Raw genomic sequence first — 24,175 nt, forward strand, 5'->3', positions numbered from 1 at the left:
CAGGAGTGTGGCAAGGACAGATTGCAGGCTCAGCTTTCCCAGGGACAAGATCATTGGAAGGGCTTGAGAAAAACAGATGCTTATGTTGCACTCATGTTTGGGTTGAGTGACACCCCATGAGGACTTGAGTGGCAGACCTGTGATATCCCTTCTGTGATGGCTTCCTCTGGGTTTTGACTGACTGTCACCCTGTTCTTTTAAAAGTTTTAAAGTTCTTTTAAAAGTTTCTTTGCCTTCTGATGTTTACATATTTCTACTGGAGTTTCTCATGCATTATCATGTAAATAATGATTGTTTTGCATTCTTCTTGGTGGGAGGAGAGAATTGATGGACTGTTGGTTTGAGCAGTGTGGTTGGAGAGGTGGCAATTTCATCCTCCAATCCACTGTCATTTTTGGAATTCTATATATTGCGAGGTCAGAAATAAAATTTTGCCCCCTTTTTGTTCTTTAGCATCTTAGAGTGAGTGCGAGAGTCATTCCACTCTGGGGGGGCAACAACTGACCCTCTGTCAGGATCAGCTGTGCTCCATCTCTGCTGGAAGGGGGGTTGCTGTCACCCCAGCTCTGGAGGAAATATGGAGAGAGAGAAATGCAGGGCTTGGGGGAACACTAGTGCTAAGGCAAATGCAAAGACACCCCGACAGCTGGGTACCATTGACTTCCAACAGGTTGGAAGTTACATTTTATTTAGACACTTAACAGAAAGCAGGTAATTAGCACTAAGGTCATAACCCAGCAGCAATATAACATGGATCATACTTGATGTAACACTTATTGTCAGAAAAACTCTGTGTACATAAGCCCAAGAGATACCATGCACGGAGTAAGCATGAAAGATTGCTCCCCAGGTGGTGGTCCCAGGAAACTCACCAAATTCTGTCATTAAGTGATTTTTTATTATTCAGTTCCCATTCTTCCTTTCCCTGTAAACAAATTGATCTGGATGTAAACCATCAGGAAATGCTATGATGGAACAGATGCTCAGGGCTATGCAGAGGCCATGCCAAACTCTACTCCAGGGGTGGCAGGACTTGTGGCTACCCATATGGCTGCCTCTCACCAGAGTGAAGGGTGCACAGGCCACACAACTCCACTGGGCAGGACTCTTTAGTGTCCTTTTGTGGGGCACACAGTTGTGTCCAGGACAGGCACCTGTCTTCCACACTTGTTTTTGCCCGTTTTCCCCATGCTTGACTAAAAACCTGTCTGTCCTGAGCAGGAGCAAGCCTCCATGTAGGTGGCCTCTCAGTTCCTCTATAGGTTGAACTCTGCTGTGAAAGGCAGATGGACTTTAGGCCTTTCTAGGGAAGCAGAGTGGGAAATTAGAAGATCTATAGCAGCTTGTTTTCTCTTTTAAATTGTACATGAAAACAAATAACTCAGTGCAGTGATATCCTTGGGGTTAATATGAGGTTAGTATCAAGGCAGTATTACCTTTTTCATCTTACTTTCCAACTTTCAATCTGTAGTTGATTTACATTAATTGGCAAAACACAGGCATGGCCCAGAGATGCTTTTGGGACTGCAGCAGGAATCAGGTAGGGACAGTGGGGCTTGGTATATTATCTTCACTTTTAAAACATTTTCTCAATTCCAGAGATGGAAATATATATTCTTTAAAAGTACTGATCCTGTAGTGCAGAATCCATTTTCTGCAGCAAACCTCTTTACCAGGAAACTGTGAAGTATGTCACACCTTAGATTACTTAGTGGACAATCAATCCTTGAACTTTTAGACCACTTTCTGTTGCTCAGCCCAAGCTCATCGCATGCAAACTAATTCCGATTTAACTGCTGTGGATGGTGTCCTGTACAGTAACTTCCCAAATTCTTTCTCTGTCAGTCCTAGCTTATACCAGCTTTGCCTTCCCTGGATCATCCCTTCCCTTTGCTGGCGCAAATGTCTGCACAAGAGTGACAGAACAGAGCAGCCACCAGAACAAGGTTAAAACAAAGCTTGAAAGAAAGTAAAAAAATAAAAAAGGTTCGTTTTAACATGGATCAGTTCCTCAATCCTGTGCTTCACATTGTCAGGAGTGAGTGAAAAAAAAAATACAAATGGACAGTGAAGAGCAAATGATGCATAAAAAGACCACCTAAACTATAAATGCAGGGACATGATCAGTTTTAGTCACTTGGCTTTAGACAATATAAAGATCTTCAGGCCCTCAAGTATTTTTGTAGTTTTAAATCACTGGTTCTCCTCCCTCTGAAATCTCCAAAAATGGAGAATGACAACAGTGGCAGAAGAAAATGGGACCAGTACTCTGAGTACGAGTATGGAGTGAGCAGCTCTCATCTGAGTGCCCAGCCTCACTCCTGCCTCCCTGAGCTGCCCAGGAGACCCTGGAGGGCCAAAACCCCATTTTATTTTCCTGATTTCTTGCAGCCTGTGGAGACTCAAGTGGGACTGTGCTCTGCTCAAAAGAGTGAGAGTTTAGAGGCTGTGCCAGGTGATCCTGGGAGATGTGTGGCCTGGCTCAAACACACTGCTTGGACTGGAGTGGGTTCATTCCACTCTGAATTCCTGCCTTCAAGAGAACTCCCCACAGGGATGAATTCTGACCTGCAGCTCAGAGGGACAGAAGAAAGCTCCAGCAATGCCATCCAGCCCTTCACTCCCAACAGTCCCCCTGATGCATCATCCGGTGCCCAGATTTCTTGTGGCAGAGGTGTCAAGGATGGTGGCTCTAGGTCCCCTGCAGGTGCATGTTAATCTTTGGTATCTGATTTTGACTATTTGATTGGAAACAAAAGGAAGTACTAAGCTTCACCTGCAAAGTGTCCTGGCCAAGAGGCCCAGGTTACCAATGCCACTGACACTGAATACAGGTGCTGTTGCTGGGAGCTGCTCCTTGTGGTGCTGGCACCAAGGGAGCTGGGCTTTGTTCTTTCTGAGAGCTACCAGCAGAGATTCCTGCTGGCACTAGGCTGTGAAACACAGCTGTGTGGTATCACTGAGCAGAGTGTGGGAGGAAAGCCTCCTCTCAAGTGTGGGGTGCTCATGCCCAAAGCAGGGCTGTGCAAGCAGCCCATAAACAAACTGACCTTCACTCTTGCACAGAGACCACACGAGAGCCCAGGCTGCTCTCAGGCTTCTGAGCAGGGCTGTGCCTCAGACCAACTGGGAAAATGACTGCAATGTGAATCTTCTGGAGCTGCAGAGTCCTACAGCTCCAAAAGCATCATAAATTTGCCAAAGGTCCCAATCACTCTCAAAGTATAAAGAAACAGGATAAAGATAAATGCAGGGGAAAGACTGAAATGTACTGCATGGCTACTAATTTGGGATATGAATTTACTTTTTAATTAAAAACAAGGTCTTGAAGCTTAGGGAGAATCTGCACTGAGTTTTGGATCCTATTTCCTTGCTTCTCCTTTTATTTACAGAGCAAGTTGCAGAAAGCTGTTGTTATTTTAGACATGAATATTTTTTATTTGAGTGTTAGTGCCTACCAGAGACTTTGATATTTTTTTAATGTTGGCTAATTTTGTGTTTTGAGTAGGAAGCTTCAACTTCACACCAATTCTACACAGGCCCTTCTGCTATCCAGCAGTCTGGGCAAGATAAACCTGTAACCAAGACATTCCTCCCTTAACCTCTATGGCTTTATCGCGATTTCATTATTGCTCATCTTACTGTGGGCTTTGAAAAGATATGGGGAGTATCTGAAACAGTTTAAAACTATTTAATCTTTTAAATATCTGGGATGCAGGCAAGAGTCCCTATATATCCACCCAGCCCCCAGTTTTGCTTTTGCTTTCTAACTGCTGAATGAATTAGGGAGGGCAGGGCCAGGAGAGCTGCCTGCAGTGATCTCTGTGGGGAGCGAGCTTCCTCCCACCCCTCAAAATGCACTAACCACCTGTGCTCCCACACCAGATGCCTTCCCAAATCCTCAGTCCCTGCCCAAAACATCTGTGCTGTTTGTCCTGCACCACCCTATTGCCCACAGGAGAGGGGACCCTCATGGGCACCACCCCATCTTGCCCACACTTACGGCGGAAGGGAACACCCAGGCAGCATCAAGGCAGGAAAAGTCTCTGAAAAGCAGCAGAATTAGCAATGTCTTGCATGCCAAAGCAAGTCCTAAGGCAGCAAAGCAGCAGCCAGGAAAGATAGAGACCAACTCCCAACATCCCACCTTGTCCATCCCTCCACCTCAGCACAAGGTAGGAGGCAGTGGGCAGCTGCGCCATCACCCTCATCCTGCTCCATGGCTCATCCATCAGGAGCAAGGAGGAGGATTAGCGCTTGGTATCAACGTGGGCATCTGCCTGCCTGCCAGGTTTGCTCTTTAAAACAGGCTGTCAAGCACAGATAGCTGTTGAATCAGTATGTGCCGGGTAGCTGTTGATGCCACTTCTGCCAGCACAGGGTGGGCTGAGCCACTGCACACCAGGAGGGATTCAGGCTCTGAGAGAGAGGATGCAGCGCTGACTCTTCAGTACCCATATCAGATGACTGTGAGAAAGCAGTCAAACAGGAAGACTTTGGTGATGGTATCTGTGTTGCCGCTGCCAGTCCCCTCTCCCAGTGCCAAACATGAACGTTTGCCAAGCACAGAGGAGACTGGATATACCATGGTTGGTCAGTTCTTTGAGTGAGATGTAAAAGCAGGGGCCTCCACTACCAGCTTTGACAAATCCTGTCCACATCCTGAACAGATGATAAAAATCAGCTGACATCCAGATTGCTGTCTCCTCTTTGTCTGGGCAGCTTCTCATGCCCATCCCCAGACTGCAAATTGCTGTGGATAATAGCTGTGACCATTCATCCAGACCATGGCTGCCTATCTGTGCTGGTGTGGAGGGCCCGGTGCTCGATGGTCCCATTGCAGAAGGGATGTCTGGCTATTTGGAGCTTGTGTACTTGGTGACAGCCTTGGTGCCCTCTGAGACCGCGTGCTTGGCCAGCTCTCCGGGGAGCAGCAGGCGCACGGCTGTCTGAATCTCCCGGGATGTGATGGTGGAACGCTTGTTGTAATGGGCCAGGCGGGAGGCTTCTCCAGCAATGCGCTCAAAGATGTCATTGACGAAGGAGTTCATGATGCCCATGGCCTTGGAGGAGATGCCAGTGTCAGGATGGACCTGCTTCAGCACCTTGTAGACATAGATGGAGTAGCTCTCTTTCCTGCTTTTGTGACGCTTTTTATCACCCTTCTTCTGGGTCTTTGTCACGGCTTTCTTGGAGCCCTTTTTGGGAGCTGAGGTTGACTTTGCTGGCTCTGGCATCCTGAGAGCTCTTTTGCTGTGTCTTGGAGCTGCTTAGAGAGAATATAAAAAAAAATCTAATTCTTTTTTGTCCTTATACAGAATAATTGTACTGCAAGATGAGAGAGTCTGAGTTGGAGGCAAGCAACAGCTCAGAATCTGAGACAAACACCCCATGGCTCTGTGTGAGCATTTTTGTACTGTCAGCAAGAATTTCTATGGTTTGTGTATGGCTTTTTGTTGTTTTCTGTTTAAATACCTGTAACACTGGCCTTGTCAACATCTCTGAACACAAGCCTAATTGGCATCTACTCAGTAAATATGAGATGGAGCCTGAACATCTTTCTTAGAACACTGCAGTTCCAAAGAAAACACTAACTGCAGCATGGATTAAATCAAATCTTGCTGAAATGGGCCCAAGACTGCTGCAAGGTATCACTCCTTTACAGGCACCTTTACATGAGACTCATCAAGATTATTTTATGTAGTTTACAATCTCCAATAAACTTTTTTTTATTTGCATGTAGATAGAAGTTTATTTTGAGGGTGCTTGCATTTCTGTGGCTATTTTTTGACACCATGTTTTCCAGTGAAATTTAAAAAATAATATAGTTTTAAGCTAGCTGGCTGAGCTACAGGAATACATCAGCATTCACATTTGCTATCAAAAAATACCAGAGAGTAGAAAAGCTTAGAGGAGGTGGCAGGAATCACCTGGCTGAGAAACGGATATGTGGATAGGAGTCAAAAAGCAAAGTGCTTTCGGGCTACATGTTCATGGAAAAAATAATTTCCTGCTATTTGATGCTTTTTGCTTTTGAGAGAGCAAGCCTTTGCTGGACAGTTTACCCCAAAGATGCCTGATCCTCCCTCTAAGTTTTTCTTCATTAGGTCACAACATGCAGAGCCATGACCTGCAGCTGACTGCTCTCATCCAGAAGTGCAGTAACAAAAAAACGGTATGTAAACCCATGAAAAAACTGTGTGCCTCCTCTACACTTCAAATTTACATGTGCTTTAATTCATGGGCCAAGGGGAATAACTGTGTTGCAACCTGGAAAATGGTTTTGTTTTTCAGAGAACACTTCAAATGCTCCCTTGAAAGACAAGGCTCCTCCTGGTTTTGCTGGAGGATAAGCTTACAGCATCACCCCAGGGCTTGGGTTTTACTGCTCTGCATCTCCTTTGAAGATGACCTAGGAATTACAGTCTGCTGGCTAAGAGAGACTAGTAGAGAAAAAAGAGCTTCAGGGCTGATGACACATGGGAAAATGGATAGAAGTAAACAGAAGAGAGAAAGCTGGGATGTAACATATGGTCTGCACACCCTGCGCATCAGAGAAGGACCTAAACAGTGCCTGTGCCAAAGCAATGGCTGCATGCTCAGCTCTGTCTCTCCTCCTTGGGAAAGAGTGAGATGTCTGATTTCTCCATCTGCAATCAGAGCCAGATGCAGCAGCACTGCTGCAAACAAGTCTATATGAAGTTCCCGGTTGCTCCCTGTGGGAGGAGACATCTTTGATCCTGAGGCTGGATTTGTGTGCCCACTCACACCTCAGTGGGTACCAGCTCCTGCTTCCTGATCACCTCCATGGCTCCAAATCAGCCTGTGTGACGCTGCCTCCCGCCTGCAGCGAGCACCAGGGCCTCTGCTGCCTGCTCTGCCCGACGAGGCACCAGCGCTGGGCTCTGGCACCCACATGGTCTGGCAGCCGCTGGGCAAGGGCCAACACTGGGCACTCCAAGCAGGGCTATGCCCAGCTAGAAGGGCAGGCTGGCATTGCTCGGCATGCTGTGGAGTGGGGAAGAGTGGTCTCCACCACAGCCCTCCAAAACACCCTCCTGTCTAGAAGCTGAAGTCAGCACTAGTGTCCTTAGCGCTGTGTTTCTGCTCCAGAAAAGCAGTTTCTTCACCAAAGACATGATTTTCATGTGCTAAGTTTTTGACTCTGCCACCTCATGCCCTTTCTTAATTTTTTCTGGCATTCTTCCCAGTGGCAGCATTTGGAAGGGCAAGTGCTGGACTGCCCCAAAAGTTCTGGACACCTTTCAAAACTGACACCTGCCCCCTTAAACACAACATTTTCTTCCTCTGGTGAAATCACAAGTTTTCTTCATTTTTTCTCTATTTGGGAAGCAGTATTGGGAAAAGAAATTCCCTACTGCTTTGTTTGTAGACTTGAAAATATGCCTTTTCAATGGAAAATGATTTCTCTAAAAGAAGAAAAAACTGTGCACTTGCTCATTTTTCTTTTGAGCTCATTTCCTCACTGAAAAACACAACAGAAAAATGCAAATGAGTATTTCTGAAGCATTTTGAAAAGTACATCCTTCTAAAATAAGTACTAATTCTTAAGTGCATTTCTACTGCAGCTTTAAAAAAACGAATAGAGAGCCCAAGAGGCACCAGAGTGATTTCATAAGGCTCCAGAACAAGTCACATCTACAGGACATCTCCATCCATTTGATCAGCTAATACCCTTGGGTAGCACAGCCCAGATCTCACTCCCCTCCCATGTACGGCTGCAATGGGGGAAGCAATGATGCTGAAGTTCAGAGATCAGCACAAAAGCTTGTGCTTCTCTCCACCCATTTCTTCACAGCTGACTGTTTAACAGGTAAATAACACTTCCTTTGAAAAGAGGTTTTGTTCTTTGTGGTTTATTTGGGCAGTGCCTAGCACGCAGAGTCTGAGTGCATTTGCCAGGTGCTAAATAAATAATGTTCATAATGGTCAACCGTATCACAAATCCTTCTGTCAACAGGACAATACAACCCACAGCAGGTGCTGCTCTGGTATAAAGACAGAACTAGTGGGATTATTCCCAAAGTGTCTTTGTGGAGAGTTTGTTGAGGAAAACAAAAAAGTGACCTTTAAAAGAATGGTTTCTTTTTATAAAAATAGTTGCATATCTTTGTTTCTTTAAGGAAAAAAAAAAAAAAAGAGAGAGAGTTGGAGAGAGAACCTGAAGAGGTTAATAATTATTGGTTTTTATTTTGGAAATGTTGCCAGCATGACTGACTTCTCTACTGTGAGGCAGACCAAGCATTGGATAAAGGCTGCTCAGAGAGGTTGTAGTATCTCCATCCTTGGAGATATTCAAAATTTAACTGGACACAGCTCTGAGAAACCCACAGTGGCTGACCCTGCTCTGAGCATGGACTGGACTAGATGTTTGCCAGAGGCACCTCCAACCTCATCCATTCTGTGACTTTTGGAGACTGAAACTGGGTAGAAAACACTTTAGGAGCTGTGTTCCCTTGACTGACATCTCCCATGGGATACTGCAGCCCGACATTCTGACACGGACCCATAAGAAGAGATGGTGCTCATCTCCATGTCCAGGCCACTGAGGTCCCTGAGATGCAAGGTACGGCCATGCAAGAGAAGGCACTTTCAAGAAGCACATTTGGAAAGTTTCAGGTTTTAGAGAAAAATCTCTGGGAACATTTTTTTCTTTATGGCTTTGTATGCTCTGAGTTAAATCAGTTCTCAGTGCTGGCAGTTTTTTCCTTCCTCAGAAAACCAACAACAAAACCAACCACAGTAATTTTTCCAGCCAGTTCCAAGCAGCAGCCTGACTGCTGCCAGAAACCAGCGCGGTGCGGAGTGACAGATACATCTTCCTTTGTGTTGACACTCCTTTCTTCAGCATCATTAAAAGGAAAGTGAATGGAAAAACATATTCAAAGATACAAATCACCACAGTCTCTCAGATCTGAAATGGGAGAGGAGCCCTGCTGAGAAATCCCACGTGGAACCTGATGCTGTCTCTTATCCCCAGGCTTGATATATCAATGGAGAGAGACAAGCAGGGAAGCTCCTGCAAGATTTTTGTTCATTTCTGGCCTTGCTGCTGAGTCTGTAGGACCAGTACCAAGCTGCTTCCAGCAGTGTGCATGGGCAACCATGGGTGGACTATGAGCTGGCCTCTCCTCATGCAGGGCTGGAAACAGCACTTGCATTTTTTTTACTTTTTTTTCTTTTGAAAGCTGTCCTTGCTACGATGAGCTTTGGGGCATCCACTGTATATCCCCATGCCCTTTCTGTAATTTCCTAGTCAAGCATAAAAGTTACATTTCTAGAATCAGCATTTTTTTCTTAGGAGGTTTTGGTGACCAGTTAAACATTTGTAGGAAAAACTCAAGCTCTCATCTTTTGGACATCTGAAATTCTGGTATTTGTTAATCTTCTGATCTACTTTAAGACTTGCTAGAGCAAATGAGAGCCAATGGGCACCTGCTGATAATTCTGCCCCTTAAATAGGAATGTCCTGTCTGTTCTGTCCAGTTATTGCCCCTTTCCTCATTTTCTCCTACTATATAAGAGAAAGAATACTTGGCTTCATTCCTGCATGCCAAGAAATACTAAATTAAATTTGCTGCTGCTTTCTGTGTAATTTTCTTTGAAACACAAAGGGTAAAAAATTAGGGAATGTTCCCACCAAAAGGAAAAGCCTTTCTAATGGATTCACCTGCTCTGAAATGCTTGTAAGATCTGGTAAATATAGTTTACAAATTACAATGTGTCAAGAAATGACTGTTATTGGAAAAGAGAATTTCTGCAAACTGCAAATCCTCTTCCTTTTATTATGTATGGCCATCTACTATTATACAAGAACTTGTTCATCTGTCAGGTGTCATAATATAGTCATAATTGAGAAAACAAACAATATTAGTGATTATTTGGTAGCAAACTCTGCCTCAGGTATAAAGCAGATCAGAAGCATGATGAGTCATTGTGAGACATTGGCGACGTTGCCTCGTGCAAAAACTGATCGTTGTATTTTGGTCTGAAAAGATTTTTCCCTTGGTATGTTGTCTAGCATGTGATGATGAGATAATACTTGCTTTGAAGTAAGGAGGAGGAGAATTTCCTAGAATAAGGTAAACTAATCTGAAATGCCTGATTTCTTCCAACGGTTCAGAAAACAGTTTTGAGATTCTAGGTTTCCTCTCAAGTAATCCAGTACTAAGACCCCATCCTCAGTTCCACATGCTCTGCTACACTTTATATCTCTGTTCCTGTAAAGTTTTCATTTCAATGGCTACCTTTCAAAGTTGGATATACACATGCAATTTTCTAGTGAACAGAGTATTGTAACTATAAGTTAAAATTGAAGATGACCTCTACTCACTGACAAAGAAAGAAATGCTACAAACTCAGTCCCTGACACAGACCCATGATGCTCACAAAAACCCTTTGATTTCATTAGAACAAATACAAGCAGAACAGAGCACTGTGTCTGAGCTCTTTGACTGATACTTATCTTGCTTGTGTTAACCCCATTGCTTGGGAGTTCTCTACAGAATACTACAAGAATGTTTTCTGTTCTTTTCTATAATTTCAATTTATGATTTTTAGAAAGCATATTTTTAATCACCACTAACAGCTGTAATTTCTGGTGCTATTTCTGCCCAAGTTGCAAGTACTTCTCAGGGCTGCAGGGGTATCAATCAGAGATTTTGTATTATTACCTACAAAGTAAGGAGCAGGACTCTACATGAGAGTCCTCTGTATAGAAGATACATTGAAATTTTAAAGAAAATAAAATCTTACCCATGACTCAAGTAGAGCAATAGAGAGACAACGTTGCAAGAAGAATGACTGTCAGGAGACTAAATACTGCAGTCCTTATGCTGATTAAAAGAGTGTCTGAAGTCAATGGGGATTTAACCAGGTCTGAAAGCACATGTACAATGTTTAGAGATGTTTAGCACCAACAGCTGACATTGATTTCCACTGGAATCCAAAAGGCTCATTACTTCACAAAAATATGACTTCATATTTTATCAAGGTTTTGTTACTGTTAATAAACAAATACTTAAAAAAGCTATATTATCTGCTCTTTGTAAGAGTACTCATTCTACACTTGCTTTGGGATAGCTCCGATCTACATGCTTGAGCAAGTATCCAATAAATACAAAAAGGAGAATGACGTTTTCTATGGATCCATACCTGTTAAATGTATGAGGGGTACACCCAGTACCAAGTGTAATCTCCTACAATTACACTCCAGTCAGCTTTCCCATAGAGTGTCAAGGTTTCAGAGAAACCTGTAGGAGTTAGATTTGATGATCCTTGTGGGTCCCTTCCAACTTGGACCATTCCGTGATTCTGTATTATCACAACCATCCTCAGGAAGCCCAACGGAGTTCAGCAGAGAACACAAGCAGGCTCACTTCCTTCCTGGTATTTTATCAATAACTCAAAACCTCACACATAAAATGCACCATGAGCTTCCTCTCCAAGTTTTAGAATCATCAGGATTTTCTGCTTCTGCCATGAATCCTTTCCTCAAGCAACAGCCTTCTTTTCCCTTCATATCCCACTTCAACTCAACTGGACCCACTGGGAACCAACCCGTCAGCAGCAACCCCGTGTCCAATTGCAAGGTTTAGCTCCCATCCTCAGACTAACTCAGCAAAATTGCTCTGGAGGTAGGGAGAGGTCAGAGCTTGCTAACCATGTAAGGGCAGCTGATGTCCAACTGAACTGGGACAATCCTGCTGGGCAGAAGGAGCAAGATGTCACAGCAGCTCCACTGCTCAGAAGCATCACAAGCTCTACATATCTTTGTAATGTACAGACTAGTGGAGATAGGTGTGAACCTATCTCCAAAATCACAGATGACTGGAGTCTGTAATATCAATGGAAGAAAGGTGCTTTACTTATTCCATGATACCCTATGCTATTGAAAATAAAAACTGCAGATTTGAAACAAATTGCTCTGTGCTGTATCAAAAATGAAAATCACTTGCTTTTTATCCACATAATTTCAATTTCTCTGGAAAAGGAGAAAAGCAGAAATTCACTAAGGCTGTTATATCTAAATAACTCCTTCTACAGCAGAACCATGGTCTCTAAACTAGTAATAAAAATAAGCCTGAAGAACTGCTATCACATTTAAGCAAACTATTTTTATGCATTTTATGGAGTAATGGAGAATTATCAAAATTCTAGACTATTTTCATAAGTGCTGAAAAAGGCATCCATTAAAAATGTGCTAATTCAGCCATTCAGCCAAAAATAGGAGAGAAGCTACAGCCCAACACCTGCAGGCCATAGGGAGAGAGTGGGTGGAAGAGGGAGAAGAAGCTTCACCATGAAATGAGAGCTGCTCTCAGTTAAGGTAGGAGTTATGTGGGAACCAATGCAGACATATGCAGCACCTCTTCCTCCTACACACCCCACACCCAGGCTTTAGCAGGTTCCTGTAACCTTTTTCCAGTGCCACAGATAATTGGTATAGCAAAAAGAAACAAAAGCTGAGATTGTACCCCAAAATGTGTACTTTGGCCAAACCACACTGACTGAGAATAATAATTTGGACATAAACCCATGCTGAAGTGGAAAGCTATGTACCCATATTAGGCTGAAGACCAGACCAAAGTCATTAAGGTTTTATGAGTGATGTCGTAGGTACATCACAATGTAGTGATGTACCTATGCAGTTACCACATATTCTCAATGCCATGGATAAAATAAACCCAGCAAAACCTTTTAACAACCTTCAAGGTATCTATATGGGTCTAAGACATGTATGCTCAACAGACCTGGACATTACCACGACCAACTCTCCCCCTACGTGGAGGAGAAAGTGTCAGGCAAGGGCATGATGTGTGCAGCTGTAATCAATCATGACTGACATTCCTTCTAAATGAGTCTCTCACTTCAATCATCACTTCCCAGTTACATTACTCACATTTCAGCAAGTCCTGAAAATGATTTCAGAAAAAATATCAGAAAGCATGCAATCAAAAAAGTCAGGGATATGTGAAAGCTGCTTTATAATGGTGGTAAAGCCTGGGAACACAGACTGTAAACACAGGAGTGGGGTACCAGATAGGTATATCCAAAAGGACTGCATGCCATACCACAAGCTAAAGGACAGCAAGTGACACAGCATCTGACTTCATTGCTACAGGATACTGAAAATACTGTAATGTGTATATTAATAATTAATTTGGCATGGTAAAAGCAATTTTACTGTAAAACAGAGATATGTGACTATTACTGGAGCCTGCAGGGAAACAAAGATAAATGTCCTTCCCCAGATCTCGCATCATTCAATAACCGGATTGGGAACACGATCCAAGACTACTGACACTTTTTTCTGCTGCTGCCACCAGATCACATTACCACAGGCAGAGAGTCCTCTGAGCATTAGAGGTCATCTTCTGTAGGAAACAGGAAAATGGAGAGTCTGTTAGATGGAAGGAGAGGAGAGAAGCAGGGCTGGGACAGCCAGCTCTGGCAAAGCACCCCTGAAGAGGCAAGCTGGCTTTTCTCCAGAAACAGATAGGGACAAGCACCAAAGACAGAAGAGTTGTTGAAGGTAAAAGTAAACTCTGAAACAAGAACTGACAATAAACTGTTTTAAAATGCTCATGAATAGATTTACACTGGAGATGAAAGGGAACCTCACATCCTTACTTGGAAGTGGGAGGATAAAGGCAAGGGAGGAGGGGAGAAAGACAAAGAAATCCATTCCTTCCGTATTTCAAAGACAAAACTTGATATGATAAAAATTCTAGGAAATGGTTCCAGCATAGCAAGTAACTGCTCTACATTAACCAGGCAACATTTTTCTATGGTGCTGTGCTACTGAAGAATTTTTATCAAAATACACAGATGTCCTTCACTTTGTACTTCTCTTTCCTTTATTCTTTTATTTATTGTTCCTTCCTTCTTTTTCTCACATCCATTACAAGTGCCAGGAGGTTCAAAGCCCCAGCAGGTCTGCTGCCACTTAGTCCTGTCTCACATGTGGTATTTGTACAGAGACTAACAAAGTACTTTAAACAGCCACAGGGTTGAAAAACTGGCAGCTCTCCAGAAACTTTAAAAGAAATGGCTGTCAAGTTAGCCCATGCCCAAATTCCACACTGCACAAATTGCTTGTGAGTAGTGTTTGAATTTACCTCTAATTTGTGATAGCAGGATTATTGCATTAATTTAGCGTGCTAGTCACTATGCTGATGCAAGCTAAAAAACAACATCTCCCTTCCAGAGAAATCAAGGTATAATTGGGGATACATCAATATTTACATCAGGCAAGATGTAAATAAGCAATATGCTGAAGACTTGGTTGCAACCACTAGACCAGCAGAGAAAAGAATGGGGGCTGCTGGACAAAATGACAGTGGTCCTGGATGGTCAGTAGTAATTAGAACAATTAAATGTAAAGCTCACTTTTCAAAACTCAGAAAGGCAGAAGGTTTAAAATGCCAGTGGAGTGCCATATTAGCTGTACAAGACTATTATTTTTAACCATCCTTGTCTCCATCCTCCCACATTCACTTTCCTCCTGAGCTTTCCATGCCCTTGGTTTCTCCACTGCTTTAGTCCAACAGTCTCCCAAGCTGTTTCTTCCTCAGATGAAGTGCTCACCCTTTGCTCTTCTCCCTCCCTGCTGGTGCCTCTCCCAGCACACTCCCTCCACAGAGCTCACTAGTGCCTCTGCTTCCAGAAGCACATCTTTGCAGGTGACTGCCAAGTCCCTTTCTTGAGTTGTGTCCCAGTTATCAGGCAGCTGCAGTCGATAAGGAGGATGACTGGAGCTGGGCTGAGGACCCACGGTGCAGGAGATGAGATAAGGGTTAATTCTGGCATGCAAGAAAGAGGAGGGTGGTACTGGAAGGTCCAGACAGCTGCAGCCTCCGTATCTTCGGGGCAGAGCTGCTGCACCTGCCGTGTTTGTTTTACAACAAACACATCAGGAATGAAAACAGCCTATATTTATATTAGGTATGGTCAGACAGCTCCTTCCTGACAGGATGTTCTCTGTCTTCCATCTTGTAGAACCACACTTGTCACTCAGTCAATTTCCAGGTCCCCCAGAGGACCCAAAGAAGACTTCTGCCCTTCTGTCAACGAGAAAGCAGCTTCCCTTCCCTATGCTTCCTTCTTTGATATTTACCAATGGTTCCCTTCAGTCCTTTCAAATTTCCCTTTCCTTCCTGTTCCCAGATTTGACCTGCCTTTGTGATAGAGAAATGAGGAGATTCTTAATAAATGCTTTCCCTGGCCTCTCTTCACACTAGGTTTTATCTTTAAGTGCTGAGCTCTGGAATACCTTCCTTTCCGCAATTCCCCTATGTCATTTCAAGAATTTATTCAGAAAAAAAATGTCACATGCTTCTTGCCCCAGCTTTCTAGCATAACTCATGTCCTCTTTTTAACTCCCAACAACCTGGGGTGGTTCTATTCTCCTACCCTTTCTTCCATTGCCTCCTGTACCCACTACCTATTGCATTGCCACCTCTCTGTTTTGTTTTCATCTCTACCTTGCAGTCTTCTCTCATGCAGTATTTTCTACTTGACAAATATCAATCTACTTCATATGATCTCTCTCTCCACAAAAGACAGAGTCACAGAGGTTACACAAATAGGTTATAGGAGAGATGTGATGTACCCAAAAGCATGTCTGTCTTTCCTGACTGTGTCTAATATAGGCACTGCCTCTGATAAACTTTGCCCACTCACATCCTTGATCATTGTGGCTAAAAGCCCACAGTTTCCCCCTCAGCACACACCACCTGCAGTGATTACCTGGGGGATGGTCCTCTACCTTCAGGTGGTGGATTTCAACTCTTTAGGTGACATATCTTGTGTCAGAGATATGTCCTCTGCAAATGGAAACTCTCTCTTCCATGGTCCTCAGGTAAAGATTATCTTTTAAAAAATAACACAGAAAACCTTGCTACATTGGACCACCTATGTACTTTCACCAAATGCAGGAAAAAACCCTCACCCTATTTATAAGAACTTTTAAGGCTGGTTTGAAAGGTAAAGAATTCCTACTCCAAGAGGGTCGATGAAATAATATGACAGGGGTGGTGATTAAGTCTCACCACAAAGGAAAATGTTGAGCTGATGTAGGTGGCATATAAAGCCCCCACTCTCTTTATGAGTCAGGTAAGCTGCCAGAAAGCGGAGGTGGAATCCGTGGGATGGAGCTGTTTTCATTCCAGCCAGTTAGTAGTAAGCGCTTTGAACAACAAAAAAAAAGTAGTTTAAATAATAAATTATATTTTTAAAAACTGAGACTCTTAGCTAAATAGCAAAATCTAACAATTGTCCTTGATCCCCAATGATGGTGTTTGCAGTAAGTGATAGTCAAGGGAAAAAATTATTAAACAACTCTTCCCCCCACCCTCTGAGGTTAATGTAGCATTTTTGGATTATACATCTATTCTTCCATCTCCCACCCAATGCATATGATCCTGCAGTCACAGCTCTCTCCTCTCCCTCTGGCTCCAGAAAAAAGGGAAGCTGACAAGCTGAAATCCCAGTCTCGCCCCACACAGAACCCTTTTCAGAGGAAGAGCTTAGCTCTGCTGAGGAGAAAGCATTTTTCTTCCAATAGCTGCACAAAAGTGGCTTAACAAATGCATAAAACAAAACAATTGGGGGGAAAAAAGAAAAATGCTTTGTGAGGCCTTATTTTGGGTCAGTCCAGCATATTCAAAGATATGGCAGTGTCACTCACTTAAAATTTAAGTCTTTTTATTTACAAAAAAAACCCCCTGAAACAGAGAAATGTAAAAAGAATGTCACTAGGTCCTTGAGTTCAAGGGGCTTGAAGTCCTCCTCTGGAACTGTCAGTGGGAGCACAACATCTGCTCTGTTCACAGTGCAGCCTGAGCAAGATGCTTTCTTAAGTACACATCTGAATTTAGGAACATTTCCCACATACTTAATTCTTCAGTCTACCCAAGACATATGTTTGAGGATGGGCAGGAGTAGTGTACTTCAGATGCTAAGAAAGGGATGAAATAAGATCAGACTATCACCATGAGTAATTTCTTGTTTTCAGCTGGAGAGTGAAAGATGTGGAGTAGAAATATATGTAAACATATATATACGTGTATATATATATATATATATATATATATATATATATATAAATATATAAGTAAAATACATGTAAATGTAAGGGAGTAAAATATATGTAAGGGAGGAAAAGGACAGTGACCAAAGGACCAGCTTGGAGAAGAAATGTCAGGAGGAAGGAAGAGTTACGCAGTGGACAGAAGTGAGATGTCAGAAAGGAGAGAGAAGGAGAGGGTTTAAACAGAATGACACAGAAGGAAAAAAAAGAGATGTAAGAAGAAGATATATGAAAGGGAACAAAAATGAGAAAAAAGACATGAGCAGACAAAAAACAGAGAGAGGAGGAAGGTGAAGTAATGAGCACAATGTTTGGTAAGGCAGAAATACTTAAGTATAAATAAGACACAGCAAAGAGAAATTCATAAGATGGGTCACAAGAAGAAAAAAAGACCTTGTGCAGCAGAGATGGGAAATGAGCAGCAGGAAAAAAAAAATCACCTGCTAGCACAGCACTTCTCAGAGTCACGGGTGAGAGGTGCTGCTGTCCCAACAAGGGACAGAGGCAAACCCTAGGAAGTGACAGGCTAAACCCAAGGAGAACAAAGGATGACGCTGGGAGAAGATAATGATACCCTTGTACTAGGTTGCTGCCTTTTGTCTGAAACAGAAATCACAAAGGTCATTGAAATTGCTGCTTAAATCTTACATCTGATACTTGAAAAAAACCTCTTTTCCAATACAATCATTCTTCCTTCTCTCTCAACGCTGGATTAAATTAATTACTGTACACACTACAGTTGTACCTCCCTGCTGGGGAAGTAAAGCCCAGACACCATTCTGCTCAAAGTAGACCTTCGTCTCTGGCTCCCTTTGTCTACTGAAAGATTTCTACAGAAATGTCTATAGGCAAAGGTAAATTTCCTGCAGCTCCAAAATCACGATGATGGATTTGGCTATCATTAGTAAAATGAGGAAAGAAAGAGGAAGGAAACAGGGGTAAGCACTCAGGAAAAAAAGCTTTTTTGAATAATTATTAGAATTAGGAAATTTGCCCAGTAGAGAGGGAAAGAAATTGCTGCCTGTAAATAAACTGTCACTCCTTCGAACATCAAATAATAGGAACAAGAGGGAGTGTGTGGGAAGTACATTCATATTATCAAATTCTTTCTGATATTAACCTGTTCAATCTAATGAAAACATAATCAGGAAAATAACACATTGTAACACAAATACTATGGAGGCTATAGAGAAAAAAACACCAGGAAGATCAGTGCTCCCAGGGTAGCTCCAGCCTGAGAAACCAGAGCTTTATTAGTAGTAACAGGAGCAACATATGGAGATGAATGAAACCATGTTTGTAAATGTGATATGCAATTGCACACTCTCATTTGGCTTTCCTTTTTCACGATCTGACTCAGCCTCCACACTCCCCCATCTCTTGATTCATAAATTCTTGGTATCAAAAAAATGAAAGAGTTACAAAGCCAGCATGCAAAGGGCATGAGATGACGTGAAATACAAGGATGCTGGTAAGCACAGAACGTGCCATCAATCACCACCCTGCAAAGGGACAAATCTGTTGGAGATAGGCAGTGGAGACAGGGCCACCCTTTCCAGGGGCTCACTGGAGGACGCCGCGCAGCGAACCACAGCTCGTCTCCATTGCAGAGGCGCATGCTGAGGTAGACAAATCTATTACAAAATTGTGTAATATTGCTTATGTTGCACAGCAGCCACTCGGTTAGGCAGCCCCTGCATCACCAAACCCGTGAGACTGGAGGTGAGAGGAATGAGAAATAAAGGGTTTCCTATGGCATATACTCCCTGCGTTTTTTAAGCTATGGAAAAAAGATCAGGGTTAACCACAAACAACACAAAACACAACAAACAGAGCATGAGCAATGGTACACAGCCCTATACACTTACTAAATAATTAACAACCTCACAGAGTGTTGACACAGTGGGGGTCTGTACACAGGACAATCCCTTCCTTCCCTGAGGGCCCGGGCTCCTGAGCATGTGCGCGGTCAGGCCGCACATGGCCAGCCCAGCCCGTGGGCACCGCTGGCCCGCTGCAGGCAGTGCCCGGCTGCGGCCCCCAGCCCCGCCACGGCCGTGCCCCGGCACAGCCTTTGCCTTCAGCCCCCAGTTAGCCGGAGCGCACTGAGCTCCGGCGATACGATTCCTACGATCGCAGCAAAGCACGGCAAGGCTGACACCCTTTCGGTGCATTCGCCAAGCCCGGAGAACGACGAAGCCCCGACTCTGCGGGGCTCAGGGTCGAGCACAAGGCAGGGCAGGGCGGGCCGCACACCGCATCGCGGTACAGCGGTGCGGCAGCTCGCACGGTCGGGCAGCGCAGCCCCGCTGCGGACACTGCGGCGTGCGGTGCCCACCGCTGCCGCACCGCGGGCAGCCAGCGCAGGGGAGGGTCTTGCCTGCTGGGCGTCTGGACTCCTCCGCAGGCGAGCTCCAGGCGCCGGCGTGGCGCGGGGCAGGTGCGCGCGGCGGGGCTGGGGGGCTGCTCGCTGCCGCTCCGCGCAGATCCGGCGGCCGCCGCGCCGGGTGGGCCGCGGGACCGGGACCCGCCTCCGCTCCCGACCAGGCTGACACCGGCGGGGCGCCTCGCTGTGCGCCGCCGCCGCTGCGGGCCGGGCCGGGCCGTGCCGCACCGCCCATAGCCCGCCCGCCGGCTCCGCCCGCCCCCGCCTCTGCGGGCTCCCGCCGCGGGGCCGCCGGGGGCGGGGCGGGCGCGCAGCGCGGCCCCGGCGAGCGGCTCGGGCGCTGCGGCGGCGGCTGCGCGGGGCGCTCGGCACGGCCGCGGCGGCGGACGGGCACCTGCTGCCGCCTCGCCCGCAGCAGCGCCGCGCTTTGTCCGGGCTGAGCGGGCGCGCCCGGCCCCGGCGGCGCCCGGCGCGGCCCGGCTCGGCTCGGCACAGCGGCCGGCGGCTCTCGGGACGTCGCCTGGCTCCGGCGGCCTGGGCACGGCGAGGAGCGTGAATGAGAGTTTGCTCCGATTTCCGAGCAGGGTGAGTGCCTCGCTGGCCGTACTGAAGGAACAATAATAATAACAATAATAATAGCAGTAATAATATTTTGGGGGGGGGGGGGTGTCCACACCTTTACGTACTAGCCCGGCGCCACCTCCCTGGGGCAGGGTTGCGTGCGGGGCGCGGTGTCTCGCCACCCTCGGACGGGGACCCTCGGAAGGGGATTGCTGTCCTTTGGTCCCTCCGTTGTCTTTTGTTTGGCTCTCCCGGGGCTGGGGGCAAGGGGCGGACCGGGAGGTCGCGGGGGAGCCAGCGGAGGTGTCGGCCGGTGCCCCGGCTGTCCGGGCGGTTGCGGCAGAGGGGACGCTGTCCCCGTGCGCGCAGGGACTGTCCGGCTGCTCCCTCCTTGCTTCCCGGGCGGAGCAGTGGCCTTCTCCTCCCCGCGCCCCTCCGGCACGGAGGAGCCGCCCTGGGCTGCGGGGACAGGCGGTGGCATCGCCGCCACCAGCCAGAAGGCACCGGCTGTAGTAAACACAGCGCGTGGGGCGGCGGTGAACCCGGTAAAGGTCACATCCTTGTATGCACACGCAGCCCGACCTATCGGGGCTCCCCAGCTGTTGTCTTGGGGCCGGCGTGGTGGCTGCCGGTGCCTGTCGCTGCCGAGCCGCGCTCCCGGCCGTTGGCTCTGCTCGGCGGTGTTCCCCGGCTGCGTGCAGGGATCTCCCTTGGCGAGGGAGCAGCAGCGCGAGCTGCGTCACACCCTCCTTTGCCTCCTCCCGCCCCCGGCCGGGGTGGCAGCTGGGTGGCATCCGATTTAGCAATAAGAGCTGGGAATGCAGGTTCTGCTATGAGGTTTGATTCCTGAGCGGTAGCTGTGCCTAGCCGAGTTCAGGGCTAGCCACACATTCATGTTAAATAGCAGCCAGCAATGTGCTGATTCCTCAGAGCTTGCAGTGTCTGGATGCATCTTGGTGTGGAGCAATGAGGCACGGGAGTATTGGAGCAGTAGAAGCAGAGGAATGCTGCTGGAGAGCTTACTCGCGAGGAGACAGAGAGGATGGCATGGTAAATGGCTGTTTTGCAATTGAGGCTGTCAGCCTGGACTCCTGCAGACAGGTCAATAGGTATGCATAGATTTTGTGGCCTTCTGCGTCGTCCCGTGGGTGATAGCTGGGCTTGTGTGCACAAATGGGGCAAATGGGAAATGACAGCTTTTTGTCATGTTTTTGTGTCTTGCCTTGTTGCTGTAGCTCAGGAGTTTTAGATTAGTAGATGCGGTACTGTTAATCTTCTGTGATTATGGAATGAATGATAGACAAGTTCTCAGTATCACATTTCCAGTGGTGGTTGACATGTGGGTGGGGAGAGGAAATATTTAATAAAGTATGGCTCTCAGGTCCGTGTGCTTTGCATTATCTGGCAGTATCCTGCCTTTACTTTTAACATGCGATAAATAGTTTCATTCCACAGAATTAGAAGTGTGAGCTTAACTACTTTTTTTAAATGCCATGTTTAGTTATCAAATACCACAGCTAGTTGTTCAGAAAGGGAAGGCTTTTTTTAGTCCTAGTCTGTGTTCTTCAGAAACTGACAGTTAAGCTCCTAGCTCTGAAACTGATAAAATACAAAATTGGTGTTGTTATGGCATTGAATCCTGCAAAATTCCATGAAAGCCTGAGTTATGTTTCACTATTTTCCATATGGTGCCACAAGAATGTTTGGCTCATACCTCTGCCCTAATAAAGGTGGTTTTGGGCCGAGATGCCAGACTAAACTGAATGAGCCATGTCGTGCATCCTGCTCTGCAGGTAAGCTCTTGGAGCTGGTTTCGGATGGTGGTAGGTGGGACTAACCTGAGTTCAAGTATCAGATTGATAGGTTTGGTTTTGGTTTTTTTTCTCATTTAACTGTGGCTATTGAGATGTGATCTGCTCAGCATGTCCTTGGTCAGGGGGTGGCTCTCAAGCAGCCTGGGGTTGGCTGCTGCTGTTGGATGTGTGTGTGCCACTCCTTGGCATGGTACAGCTTCTGCTCTGGGTGAAGGCATCACCCAGGCTTTGACCTCCTGCCTTCCCAGCATCACTGTGTCCCAGTGACCTGACATCAGTGAGGAGAGGGTGAGGAATTAAGGGCAGCTGGGAAGAACCTGTCCTGGCTCTGCTCTTTCACGGGACCCAGTTTCAAAGAGACTGGTAGAAGGGAGAAATGAGGAGGCAAAATCAGGGGGATGACTGGCAGCCCTGCTGTCTTTCCAGCTGGAAACTAACTCCCAGTGATTTACAGCAGAAACTGTTGCCTGCCCCTACCCCTTCTCTTCCCGAGAGTGATATTGAAAGGTTATAGGAATAGAAGTTCATTATAAGAATGAATGGCTGGAGCAGTATTACATGCCAAAGAAATTCAGTGGCATTTGAGACCTGGGGGGAGGGGGGGGGAAACCCCAGCTGGAAGACTTAATTTTGGCAAGGGAACTCTTTCAACGTCTGAGAGGTGATTAGCAGTGCTGTTAAAGGTCAGGTATAGGTACTGGGTGTGAAACATTGTCTGTGGATACATACGAAGTACATACATGTGGTACTACGTATCTGTGGTATGTCTTCAGCATCATTTTGGTACATGAGTATTCAGTCCTTGATACAGAGACTTCAAAACTACCGAGAGGCATTAGCTGTTTAACCTCCAAAGTGATGGCTGATCTGTTGGAAGAATAACAAAGTTCCCATTTCTCCTTGTATTGTCTGTTGAAAATTCACATTTTATTTTTTGACTGTATCACCACCAAATGTATACAGTCTCTTGAACACCAGTCTCTGTTTAGTATAACACATGGTCCCATTAGCAATATTATAGTAAATAATTTTTTATTTAAGGAATAATAGATCACATTTCCTGATGTTTTATTTTTTATAGGTCTGGGTAATAAATACTCTTCAGGAAGGCTTGAGTCAAGGGCAACATATACCTCACTGATTTTTCTGGGTTAAAGTTGTGTAGCTATTCAGTGGTTTGTTGTGGTCTCTTCCTCTCTGTCTTACCTCCCTCTATATTAAATAAATACAGTATTTATCAGGCTTAGTGGTGATGCTCCCTAACTTCAAAGTCCTGAAAGCCCTGACTATAACTAAAATACTCCAGTATTATGTTAAGAGAATTCTGTTCAGAAATTCTCCAGTATTATGTTCAGAGAATTCTTGAATCGGAGGCTCCCTTGTCCAAACCTGTGTCAGGCCCAAATAAAGTATGCAATTTTCTAGCTTTATCCTGTAGCACTGTTTCATTCCTACACAGACTTTTGCAGCTAAAGAATATCTGCATGGCAGCATCCGTGCTAGGAGGAGAGATCACTTTCTCTAATGTGTTATTTTTATGATGCAGAATTTGATCAGAGGGAAAGCTTTGGACAGTAAGTGCTTAATCAGGGTTTTTCAAAACAGATTTTCTCTCTGCCCACTGCCCTTAACCTGTCAGGTTAATCCATGAAATAATCTGTGCACAGAAATACAGACAACAAATGTAGTACTCATTACAACTGAACTGTAGTTCAGTTGTAATGTTGGGTGCTTTGAGGTTTTTATCTGTTTTGTTCTTTGAAGTTTCTGAACGTGCAAGTTTCCTCTTTGCATTTTGTGTTCATTGTCATTGCTATAGGACACACACTGACAAACCAAAGAAATTAGGCCTTTTCCTACAGGTCAGAATTTACTAAAAGAGTTATAATTTAGTTGTGAACTCCCCTTAAAATTTAATGACTTAATGCTGCTTTTTGTTATGACATAAGAAAAATGAAGTAAAGAGTCTTTGAAGCTACTTCAGACTTCATAAATATTAACAGACTCTGCAGTCTTCAGAGAGAGTAGGTTCTGGATGTTTTTCTTCACCTTAATAGTATGGTTTCATTTGCACAGTAAGTCTTGTCTTGACTAAACTGAAAGAGCAGTTATCAGATGTAAATCAGAAATACTGTATTTGTGGGTGGGAACACTCTTGCTGTGTTTCCCCTTCTTTCTTCAACACCCAATCCTTTCTCTTGGTGCATGCTTTGGGAGCACTAAATTTAATTCCATGGCTTACAAGACCAGATCTTCAGAGGTGCTTAAATGATTGAAAATGCAGATTTTTTGCTTCTGAGG

At 45.2% G+C, this 24,175-nt stretch overlaps 2 protein-coding genes across 8 annotated transcripts in view; one reads left to right on the plus strand and one right to left on the minus strand.

Moving 5' to 3' along the window:
* Positions 1 to 647: 647 nt before the first annotated feature.
* On the minus strand, positions 648 to 20,482 carry LOC137473780 (histone H2B 5-like). 5 transcript variants are annotated; one of them, XM_068189757.1, is made up of 2 exons: positions 20,176 to 20,482; positions 648 to 5,269 (listed from the first exon to the last, which is right to left on the minus strand). In XM_068189757.1, the coding sequence occupies exon 2, from the start codon at positions 5,235 to 5,237 to the stop codon at positions 4,857 to 4,859; it is 381 nt and encodes a 126-aa protein (XP_068045858.1). In that variant the 5' UTR covers positions 5,238 to 5,269; positions 20,176 to 20,482; the 3' UTR covers positions 648 to 4,856. The 5 variants fall into 5 exon arrangements, with proteins under 5 accessions (XP_068045858.1, XP_068045855.1, XP_068045854.1 ...); XM_068189754.1 differs by having other exon boundaries at positions 648 to 5,266; positions 20,176 to 20,285; XM_068189753.1 differs by lacking the exon at positions 20,176 to 20,482 and adding an exon at positions 19,494 to 19,747 and having other exon boundaries at positions 648 to 5,266.
* Positions 19,934 to 24,175, plus strand: part of GRAMD4 (GRAM domain containing 4) — a 74,579-nt gene continuing 70,337 nt past the window's right edge. The window contains exon 1 of one of the 3 annotated variants that reach the window (XM_068189750.1): positions 19,934 to 20,084. In XM_068189750.1, the coding sequence (XP_068045851.1) occupies positions 20,056 to 20,084 (29 nt within the window). In that variant the 5' untranslated portion in view covers positions 19,934 to 20,055. Of the gene's footprint in view, positions 20,085 to 20,462; positions 20,606 to 21,066; positions 21,170 to 24,175 lie in introns of those variants that run through there. The other 2 variants (XM_068189751.1, XM_068189749.1) reach the window with 2 other exon arrangements.

Source organism: Anomalospiza imberbis, chromosome 5, assembly GCF_031753505.1.
Source record: "Anomalospiza imberbis isolate Cuckoo-Finch-1a 21T00152 chromosome 5, ASM3175350v1, whole genome shotgun sequence".
Lineage (NCBI taxonomy): Eukaryota > Metazoa > Chordata > Aves > Passeriformes > Viduidae > Anomalospiza > Anomalospiza imberbis.